The sequence below is a fragment of the Rhea americana genome, unplaced genomic scaffold (genome assembly GCF_003343005.1).
Source record: "Rhea americana isolate MKP2758 unplaced genomic scaffold, rheAme1 scaffold_2, whole genome shotgun sequence".
NCBI classification, from domain to species: Eukaryota; Metazoa; Chordata; class Aves; order Rheiformes; family Rheidae; genus Rhea; species Rhea americana.
In genome coordinates this window covers 8109027-8120358 of record NW_028186149.1, presented here as the reverse complement: position 1 = coordinate 8120358, position 11332 = coordinate 8109027, and the positions used below count along the sequence as shown (strand labels likewise).

General features: G+C 39.2%; 1 protein-coding gene and 1 long non-coding RNA gene across 5 annotated transcripts in view; one reads left to right on the top strand and one right to left on the bottom strand.

The window, feature by feature from the left end:
* Positions 1 to 1204: 1204 nt before the first annotated feature.
* SEMA6D (semaphorin 6D) overlaps positions 1205 to 11332 on the bottom strand; it is a 219933-nt gene continuing 209805 nt past the window's right edge. For 2 of the 4 annotated variants that reach the window (XM_085303407.1, XM_085303406.1), the window contains 6 exons: positions 10584 to 10724; positions 10394 to 10471; positions 9505 to 9596; positions 9099 to 9155; positions 7063 to 7230; positions 1205 to 4879 (listed from right to left, as the gene is read on the bottom strand). In XM_085303407.1, coding sequence (XP_085159533.1) covers positions 3576 to 4879; positions 7063 to 7230; positions 9099 to 9155; positions 9505 to 9596; positions 10394 to 10471; positions 10584 to 10724 — 1840 coding nt within the window. In that variant the 3' untranslated portion in view covers positions 1205 to 3575. The remainder of the gene's footprint in view (positions 4880 to 7062; positions 7231 to 9098; positions 9156 to 9504; positions 9597 to 10393; positions 10472 to 10583; positions 10725 to 11332) is intronic. The other 2 variants (XM_085303408.1, XM_085303409.1) reach the window with 2 other exon arrangements.
* Positions 4763 to 10615, top strand: LOC146596675 (uncharacterized). Its single transcript, XR_014895657.1, has 3 exons — positions 4763 to 5515; positions 6558 to 6604; positions 10536 to 10615. It is a non-coding gene; the product is annotated as an uncharacterized LOC146596675 (long non-coding RNA).

Genomic DNA, 11332 nt, shown 5'->3' with positions numbered 1-11332 from the left:
AGACCRAAAAAGGCCCCCCACCCCCTGAGCCACTAAAAGACCAAAAAAGTGTCCTGGGTGCATATTTGTGTGTGATTAAAATAACTGTTTGTAATTTTTCATACCCCTTAAGGCCTAAATGAGAATTATTCAGGCAGGTGTGCTTCAGGAGTTACTGCCCGTTTGCAGTGGCTGGCGCCTCCCCGTTAAAGGCATCGGTAATATCCAAGTGGCAAAGCAGCACAGGCTTGCAGCAAACGACAGCTCTATGTGCTTGACTCTGYGTATGCATCCAATAAAGATCACATCAATAAAAAGAAATTTAAAGTGGCTTTGGCCTTAGAAAAATACATATGGAGACATTATAGGTTTGAAGTATTTTTTTTAGTACTGTGCTTCCCTTCCTTATGCCTATCTTCCTAAGAGTTTTTTTTTTTAAAGTAAAATACAGGTAGGTGCCATTGTATTGTAACATGCACAGTAATTTCAAGTGATTAATACCTTGACAGCATAAGTCATAACAGATCATTTTTATCCATTATCTAAAATCAACTTTTAATTAAAAGAATACTTCATATTTGCTTTGTGATACTAAATTACCTGATTATTTTAAAATTATGTGTGATGTTGGCGCATACTAAATAGACAGCATGTGTATTTCTGTTGGGCCTTTATTATCTGTCCAAAACAGGAATTCCAATTATTAAGCATTAGTAAGTATTTAGGAATGTCCTGATCTGTAGGTCTGCCATTAATTTTGCCAGGATTTTTTTTTCTTTTTGTGGCCTTTATTTTAGAGGAAAAACTGTATTGCTTTTGCACAAAATCAGTATCTGTGAACCCTAACAAGAGGGGTTCAGAGGAACCAGAACACAAGCTACAGTAGAGGTTTCATATGGGCTAACCTGACTCTGTACTGCACTCTCCGAAGCCTTGCCYGTTACTTTGATGTTTTATATTTAACTCAGGAGGCTGACAGTCGTCTACAGACACTCTCTCCCTCAAGAACATGCGTGTCAACACACGGCTGCAGCGAGGATGGAAGTGCACCTGCGTGGCTCGCTATCAGCCCCGGCAAGCTGCCTCATCCCCTGTAACGCTGATGAAAGGGCGTCGCGGTGCCTCCCTCACCGAACACTTAAAGGCAAGCAGTTTTTCCTCTGTTGTAATCTCAGGAACGAGGCACTTAAAACTAGCTTCAATAACAATGAAGTGAGACATTCAGTACATTGGAATATTTTATTTTGACTTTACATGCGGTGTTAAAAACCCAAAGAACGTATTATTTACACATCCACAATACAAGTTTACAAGATATCTATACATGTTAAAGTACTCTATAGTATAGAGCAGCTTCATTTAAGGGTTACTTTTTTATGCCGTACCATTAAAAAAGATACAATCTGCRTTTACCTTTGCACAAATGGATAAAGCATCTTTTATTATTAAATTAACAGAATAAAGACTAGGTTGAATGTTAGAAATTTCAACATAAATACTGAGAGAACTCACATTACCATCTACAAGGCAGCACAATGTTACAGGAGGTTATCAGGGTTCACATACATTTATCTTTTGTTTTCACACAAGTCTGAATTAATATTTGTAAAGTGAATTCGGATCAGTTTTTGTCTTTTGACAACTGAGTACATTTTTAATAGTTATTAATCTTGTAGTGTTTTAGTTGCAAGACAGAAGTGTTTAGGAAGAGAGATCATTGATTTTTGGATCCAGAGGTCTCAGGAAATAAATGTCCCTTACAGCCTTACCATAAAAAATGACTACTTCTATCCTTTATTCTTTGTTCTGTAACAGAGATCTAGTTTTCAGGGACTAACCTTTTCTCCCCTTCAAGCAGATAATGTAAGTCTCCATCGTCTCTGAAACCCATTGCAGTTATTTGTCCCGCTAATTCATGAATATTCCTCTGCCATGGTTATTTCTATAGTTATGTTCAATAAACAATGTGGTAGTGTGTAGTTTGCAAGCTAAAATAGCCATCTGTGTTGAACATCAGCTGCAAGTGGATACTGTAAAACCTACTAAATGGCTTACACAACTTTAGCAGGTGTTCCATTACCCTAGAAACCTCCTCTGATTTCACATTATAACTGTTTGATCCTTCGGAGAGCTGGGGTGGAATGTTTATCACGGTAAGGTGATTTAATGCTGCTGTCTTCTTGGATTGTAGGCTGCCTTTAGTTATCATTAATTATTCTTGCTTTTCATCTTTTTTTTTTCTTATTGGGTGATGTTGAGAGGTTTTTACACTGGCACTCGGGAAAGATGTGCTATAGTGAGAACACTTGACAGTTTTTTTTTTTTTTAGTACTTTTATCATTTGCATGAATAAGGCACAAAATGCACAGATTCAGGTAAACTCACACATAATATTTACAGAATATTGTCATTACCTGCATGACTTTGGAAAAAAAACCTTACATTACACAACAAAAACAAATTGATTGCACTACTGTTGAGTTTTCACAGACTGCTTCTGCCAGGCCAATTAATGTTTCTTCCTTTCTACTGACCAGAGTCTATCAGAGAGTAGGGCATTATTTAATGCAACACAAACATAACCTTCTGTAGTTACACAGGCCTCTGCCAAGCGGATTGTAGATTATTAGCTGCCCTCAATGAGAAGTACGGGGGCTCGAGTTCACAGTGGCCAGGTATTGGATGGGGAGCACACTCCCCCGTTCCAGCCCAAAACACTACATTTGAAATGTACAGCTCTGAATCAATAGCAGCATAACAGAGTTATGAAGAATTAAACATATATGCACTCTTTCCCTGGGTGACTTATTTCATCAAGGCGAATCACTCAGAAGGCTGGCAGAGATGCGCAGTTCTTCCTTGGCTGTCTCCGCACTGAACCCAAATGCTGCAGAAGGAAGAGTCATCTGTTTGTTCAGTCATGCTCAATGTAAACAATTCCATAGCATAAAAGATGCAATGGGAATCTAAATACATCCTAGTGTGTACAGTACACACGCACATCCACACACACGCACAGCTTTATCTGTGGCACAAACAAAATGCCACACACATGGATAGAAAAAAAAAGAATGCTACAGTTGGGCCAGAGACTGAATTCCAGCAAATTGATTATTAACCCAGATAGTCATTGAGACATTACCATTTTCTGACATTTGTGCAAGAGGCAAGGTGAATGCATACGTATTAAAATGTTCACATTTAATGGGAAGGACCACGCTTAACGGCAGTCTAAAATGGAACCCATTTTTCAAGTATTTGCTCACAGATTTTTTTTCCAGGAACTTTTTYAGCTATTTAGAACAGTAAAGTAGCCCCCACCCCATTGTGCTACATGTCTCCTTAGCTCCAAACAAAAGAAATGTTATGACCAGCACTTTCCTTTGTTTTTTTTTGTTTGTTTGCTCCTAGCAAGTGCACCAAGTCTTGCTATAGCTACATGTGGCAAGACACAGATGTTGCTGAAGTAAAGACAGTTTCTTTGGCCACTTTGTTCTCTTTAATTACAAGCAAGTCTCTGTCTTACGTGTCTCCCACAACATCATCTCACAACCTGTACAGGTTAATGCCACACTCATTTTTAGCACAGACAAGTCCTAGTAGCTGTATTTGTTCAGTGGTCTGACTGAAGTTGTCTGAGGAACAAACGAGGGTTTTGGTGGCACGTCGGGTTTTAAGGAGGGTGTCCTCTTTATTCCTGTACGAGGAAGAGTGCCGTTGCTCGTGTAACTGCTTTGCCTGGACAAGGAAGGCTGGAGGTGAACGCTGACAGGCGTCCCTTGCATGTAGTCCATCTTTGTGCCTGCTGTGGGAGGCATGTATCCRCCACGATTAATACTAGGCTGTCTGGATAACAAAACACCATTTGGTGAGTTTAAGTTTTTAGGAAGGGCAGATATTGAATGCCTTTGTGAAGAATTTTTGTGATAACCTCTTTGCCTTTCCAAAGAGGTCATGGGTACTGCAGGCGTGGTGGGAACATCCACCCGTTTTGTGGGACTGTTTCTTGGAAGAGTCGATGGAGGAGAGTATAAAGATGCCTCCCTGTTTGGAACTTTAGGTGGGATCTCAGACATATTTCCCATTGGATCCAGCATTAAAGTCTGGTGGGCCACTTGAATATCTCCCATAATTGCTTTGGGATTACTAGTAGTTTCATTTAAGTGTTTCAGAAAATCATTCAGGGTGTTCCTCGAATCAACAGATCTCCTGTGGTCTCTTTTGCTGGATGGTTTTGTAAGTGGATGATCAATATGTTGCATCTTTTTGTCTGCCTTGTGTGCATTAGAATTTGAGAAAGATGTATTGTAATCATGGGTAGCGTTGGGAAGAACAATAGCACTAGGAATATGTCCGTGACTTAGAGGAGAATGGGGTGGAGGACTGGAAGGGAAAAACTGAGGGCTTTTTAGTGGGGTTTCTTTTCGTGAGGCGTTGTGGTTACTATGCGCCTTGTCTGACTGACTTTTCATAGCYTGCATAGTCTTCTGTTGAAGAACTGGTGTGGATTCAGGAGTTGGTAGTGCAGCTAATTCGGGAGGCTGGCCCCTGGGGTCCATCATCATGGACTTCGTATCGCCGTTGGGTGGCAATTCCTTCCGGCTAGTCAACAGGTTTGTGTAGAGCTTGGGTGAATCAATGTTTTGTTGATATTCCTTGACAGGACTATCAAACAACCCGTTCAGTTTAGCAAAACTCCCGCTGGAGTCAGTACAGGACTGAGCAGATTCCGCATCTTTGTGTATTTTTCTGGATTTCCGTACAAATATATCCCGGTAACAGTAAACGGCCACTCCCGCAATAAAGGCTCCCAGGACGAAAGCAGCAAAGACACAAGTGATTAGGACATTCATATGTACCATTTGGTTGGAATCTCCTGATTGTACTTCCCACCTTACACCTGCAGAAGACATACAGTATATGATAAATTAGCATGCAGTTCCCAGAGGTGCATTTCAGAAGAAGGCAGGCTGCCTCGGGGACGGGCAGCAGTATCTGTATCAGTGTTTGTTAAGAGTTCTGTACACGGGGTTTGCATTAGCTGGATTCTGCAATCTAAAGCATTGGTGAATGCAAATAGTTTTACAAATAAACGGTACTATGTTAGTATTGATCAGTCCAAATGAAGACCGTCCATTTTCTTTGCTAATAAGGAATGCTTGTCAATGCTTCACTTCTCATATTATGCTTAGCCATATACTGTACTCTACTGCTTTAGTCTGTCCCCAGATTTCCTTTAAGGCTCACAAACAGGGGCTTTTATGTTATTAACATTAACGATTTCTGCTAGAAAATTGAGGTTAGAAGGTGTTACTTGGCCAGACAGCAATTAATAACTCAGGGATGGATTTCTTTCTCAATTTCTGCCCAACTCATAAATCAGTATCAAAAGAGAGACAGGATTATGCAAATATTGTGTAAAACTGTATAATCTACATGCTGTGTTGTAATAAGCATGTTCATATGATATTGTGCAGAACACGTCAACTAAAACATCCATAGTTTGCTAGCCTTGGAGTGGCACACTTTGCATTATGTAAGTATGTAATATTTAAAGTAAGTAAATTTGATACTATGTTATTTGATTAATATGCTAGTTTTTCTTCTTTTTTTTAGTGAATAAAGAGCATACATATGGACATACCATTAAAAAAACCTTGCAAGGTTAAAAGATGTTACAAGAAATTGTTAAAATTTAGAAAACTTTTAGCTTAGACCAAGAAGAAGTTGAATGTTGGATTAGTTTGTGATCTGCATATTAATAGAGGCTCCCTTTGTTTTTTGAGATTTTTAGCATAACCACAGACATCTTGCAGCTAAGGCTATGTTAGTTTTTAATGAAAGTAATTCTGTTAACTAACCCAAAGGATGTTAACATGAAAGAGCAAGAGTGAAGGAACAGATTTGCTTTTGTTGGAGGCAAGGCCTTTGAACATTGTTAATGTTCAGGGTTATAGGTTTTAATGGCACTGTGCAGAAGAAGAAAAAAAATCATGTGTAAAGTTCACTAATAGCTATGACACAAAATATGACTGAGAACCAAGAGCAAATGATAACAAAAAATTTAAACAAAGCAAAATGGAAAATAACGGCAACAAATTAAAATGACAAATGCACAGCCATAATGGCTGATAGGAAACCTGATATGTTTTGGTGAATGGTAATAAAACAGGAATGGTTTTTTAGCTGATGAGATTTTTTCAGTAAATACAGAATTGTGCAAACATGTCTGTCATCCGGCTATTCTGTGCACTGGTGAAGGCTTGTTTTAAGTTTTGGCTATGGGATTGGAAACTGGTTTCTTTAGCTGATTGTGATATCGTCCTACTGAACTGAAATCTTTGCAACTGTAATTAGAGTTTCAATTAGCTGAAAGAACAGCTTAGAGAAAGATGAATTTACATGCAGTAGATGCTTCTTATAGTGTTCAGATTAAAAGCTGTGTGTGCATGTGTGTATGTTTGTGTGTGTGTGTGTGTATACTGAGATCCTCTGTAAACTTGCACTCATCACCAGAGAATAAAAACTCAGTGTGTTCTTCTCTGATCTGAACCACATTCTTTACAAACCTGCTGCAGGCTGAAGGCGTTTGGGATGTGCCGCATTTATAGCACAGACCTGTCAGGTGAGTTCTGTGATGTATTTCCCCTCTCCTACCCCAAACCCCAAAACATTAAATTTACTTTTGCTGCTGCCTGTAAACAACCATTCTTGAGCACTAGTAGTCTTATCCAAACTAGACTGGTTTGAAAACAAACAACTGAAGTGCAGGTAAGACTGAATTTATCTATTTTTTTAACGCATACAGAACTCCTGCTGATTTTGATGGGAGCATTGGGCCACCCCCTGGAAAAAAAGGCTGTGGGAAACACATTATCTGTATTTCCCATTCTAAACTTTGAGCATCACTTTATACACCAGATAAATAGGCATGAGAAACATGATTGCACTGTCTGCATATTCAGAGGGAATGGATATAAAATGTAGCCCAACAATCATGGCTGTTATGTTTAAATCTTAGAAAATGCTGAGACTATCAGGTTTCCATTCAGCTGCAATGTATTTTCCCTGATAAGGCCTTACCCTTTGGGACACCTGATAATGGATCAGAATAATCAGAAGTGTTTGGGTCATCTTGAACTACAAATTTCCGAGAGCCAGTCACTTTAGGTTTCCAGGAACCAATCACTTTAGGTGATATAACTGGGATACTTGCCATTGTGGTAATGGAAGCTGAGGAGAACTCCATGTCTGTGGTGGCAAACAGATTTTTATTAATGTGTATTACAGTCAGGCTTTCCTCAGTGTTTCATGGCACATCTAAGCTAAAACTGGAGACAGTATTTAATGGGAGTTACATGTCAGAGCAAAACGTGACCCCTACACTTCCCAGAAGTACAGAGGACTGATTAAAATCAATCAGTTCAAAACTTTAAGTACAAAAAATACATTAAAACATCAACAGCTGCTAGACAAAAAGCCAGAGAAGTCAAACATGAAAACAGTGCAAAAGTTATAGTAAGCAATTGGTGGAGGTGAAAAGCACAACTTGAACTCTACTTAATTCCTCTATTGTTCACTGGAGACAACATACTTTGCTGCCTTTTAATTATCTTTTTTTAAAAAAAAAAAAAAAAAGGAAAAAAGAAAAGCCTTGGAAAGACATATGCTCATGACAGGTTACTCCTGAGAAACCAGATCAGCTCCACGAGTGCTATTACAGTCTACCAGGAACTGCTGAAGTGAGCCATTTCTTTGGAGGGAGGGGAAGGAATTTCTTTAACCTCTATTTTTTAATAGTTCCTAAGAACAGAGTTGTACAGATTTGGACTCCCTTTAGTGTGTTTGCTGAATGGAATCCCTAKGGCCTAGGTGGAGATACCCATGAGGAAGAGACAGACCAAATCCAGGTTTACAACCCAGAGTTTACTTTGCATGCTCAAGTAGCATTTTGTGTATGCTGGCCAGATTGGTTTAGACATGAATGTTTGTGGCTTGAGAGCTGACTAAGAAAAGTGAGTACTCAGAAAGCATGCTAATACAGGACTTACTTGAAAATCAGGTTCAATTATATTTGTGTCCCACAATACCACTTTGAAAATTCAATTGATAAAGTAAACATTCATGCAAGCAAGTTWGCATTTTCCTGTAAGGCAATTTTGTTTTGCTTTCCTAAATGACTCTCGGTATTACAGTAAATAAATCTGGAAAATATTTGTTTCAAACATCACTTCTTGTCAAGTTACAGAAGTGAAAATATTATCAGAAACCAAAGCACAAAATAATGTTTTGTTGCACTCTTACAAATTGAACATACAAGCAGATTCTTTTCAGATCTAGCAATCAGAAATGTGCCTTCAGTTTGAAACCAGAGACCGAGTTCCAGGAGGAAACACTGGAAAATAAGGGCTGGGGCTTGCTCCTGTTGAAGTCAATAGAGGTTCTGCTTTTGAGTTCAACAGAGGAGCATCGGGTCCCGTCTCCCTGAACACCAGGGGCTGACAACAGAAACACTGTTTGAAAAATCAGTGAAGGAGAAAAGGATGTGACAGTCCATCTGACAGCAATGCACCAAGTTTTTGAGTCCACCTTTATCTACACAAGTCCTTATTCAGCGACAAAATTTGTGATGTTAAATTATTTCCATTAGCACAAACTTCTTAAAACATTTCAAAAATGTAGAAATACAYATTTTAGAAAATGTGTATTTGTGCAAAAGGTTTGCTGGGAAAGAAGGAAAGAGGATAGGAGAGGTAAGAAGGAAGATGATGATATTTTGCCATTCATCTACTAGAGATGACCAATAGGGATATTCACAAATGCATGGCTGGGGATAAGAGTAAAGCTTAGTGGACTTCCGTGCAGTGAAGATGTCATCTATGTTAATCAAGCTCTTTAATAAAAGATGTCTCAATAAATAATGAGCTGTTAACATGCGACTACACAGGGTGAAGTGCTGAGTGAGAAGAGTCTGACTATCTTTACCATCAGTGGGAACATGAGTAAAAGCACAAAAATGGAGGATTGCCAACTGTGCAAAAGGAAGGAAAAAAGGGCTGAAAATGCTGAACTGAAGGAAAGTAAAGGTCATTAATTCAAAAAAATTAAAAAAAACTAACCAGATGTTGGGTCGCCAAATATTTTGTAATCTGGTGTAGCTGTAGTAGGCAAAATTTCTAAAAGAATTAAAGGAACAAGTAATCAGTGAAAAGTAACAAAAAGAAAGCAAAAGATCTCAAACCTGAGTGGCGGAAAATAAAAACTAAAATATTACTGATTTTAAAAAATAAATTCTTCAGTACTTTGCTGTAGACCCCAAATAGTTGTAAATTGGTGAAGGAGAGGAAAGATAAAACTCTGCCACCCAGGACCAAACAGCTCAGCTTTGTGAACATTCGCARTAATGCTAGGTGATGTGTTCATCGGATTACTTAAAAGCTCATCATAAATTTAACATCCACAGTGAAGTGCAGCCACAAACTAGTGCTGGCACACTAGAAGCGAGCAGCGGTGGCTATGTCTTACCATGGCAGTCCCCAAGCTGCGCTGTGTTGCCATATTCAACGTCTTGGATGTACCCTCCAGTGCTGTGGTTGTATGAAACAAACAAAGAGAACCTGCAATTAACAGTATTGGTAGGGAAACAAAGGTGATTGCCTTTTGTTCTGGAAGCAACAACTGGAAACATATTTATTCAGTCAACATAGAAATATAAGGGCTAATACATGGTCATAAAAATTATTCACACAATGCACAGCTTATATCAGGTCTTTATTGCCTGGCATAAGCAAATACAGTTTTAGAAAAGATCAAATTTTCACAGTAACTTCATCATCCCTTCTACACTGGGACTGCTCCTGGTTTGGATACCACTATCCAATTATACTGGAAGTTTGCRCTGGCCAACCAAAGTGGTCCCTTTTTAAGGTACAGTTGATAATGTATGTTACAGGCTTGATTTGTGCAAAATGCCTTTGATATGTATATATATCACCCTAGCTTCAGGGTGGAGCCAAAATCATCTCCTTTCTCCAATCCAAAAATACTTTCTTATTTGCAATTGAATGTGCTCAGGCCATGAGTGTGCCTGGGAGCAGACACTGCGCTGAGCTGCTCAGGCTTGCAGGCAGCGATTTGTCACCTTCCTGCTTCCTACTGCTTTTCCTACAGGGCTGCTTGTCCTTACACACATATAAAGCTCACACTGAAAGCAGATCTTCGTGTAGAGGCTGCAGAATTATGTCAGACTTTAGCATTCTGTTCCCCTACCTAGACCATGTATGAAAAAAAACAGCTCTAAAAAAAACCAGGAGATTTATTAATTGAGTGCAATGGAACAGGCACATGATAAAGGCTCTTGTGGTCTATAAAACATATGGTAAAGGGCTGGGCTAATTTGAAAAGCAGCACTTACAGCATGCCTGGCTTCACTCTTCCACATGCCTCGTGGTCTAACCAGCCACAGTATGGGTCCCGGGAAGCAATACATGACCTTGTAAGAGAAAAAACATGAGAAAAATTCAGGCTTTTATTTTTTTTAAAACTTCCTTCCCCAGGATGGCTTTACCTGTCCTTTAAGGAGGAGTTTGCAAAGAGGGACGTACTTTTTACAAGAGCCGTGCCGCTCGCACCGACTCAGAGGAATCCTGACGACACAGCTGGAGAACGCCACAAACAGTGCGTGGTGCTCTTTGTCCAGCTGCAGGGAAAGGACGCGCCTGTCCTCCTCGCTCTCAGTGCTACACCTGTTTTGCAAAAATAATGCAAAGCCATTATTTTAGTAACTCTGGTATGCTGTGGAGCGCTTACTTATGTTGCTAACGTTTTTTATTTATTGCCTGCATAGCTTCTGAAAAGCAACTTTTTACACATATAAATGTAACTTACTAGTTGTTAGTGCGTGATTATTAAACAATCCTATTGGTTATCAAATGCTGGCTTCTGGCTCTTATTTACAGTTGGGTGACAATCTCGCTGAACTATGTAGGAAAAAAATCCACATCTCATTATTTTCTTTGTTCTCTCAGTTGGCATAAACATCTCAGCAGAGCAGAACAGGAGTCCTGTATAGGGTGCCCAGGCAGCCTAATTGGAATGCTTCCGTTCTGAAAGTGTTTGCTCCAGAATAAATAAGTTTAAAATGATTAGAAGTAAGTGGCTTATCTATTATTGGTCACTCTTCAGAAACCCTCAAGATAAGCTCACATCATTTCTTTTTAACAGCAATATATATAATTCTGATGTTTGATACTCAGGAAAAAGTGTATCTACTTGCAGAAGTATTAGACTGTGTCACTGACGTCACTTAAGTAGAATTGGGTTGTTCACTCAACCCATGAAAAATGGCAAGTAC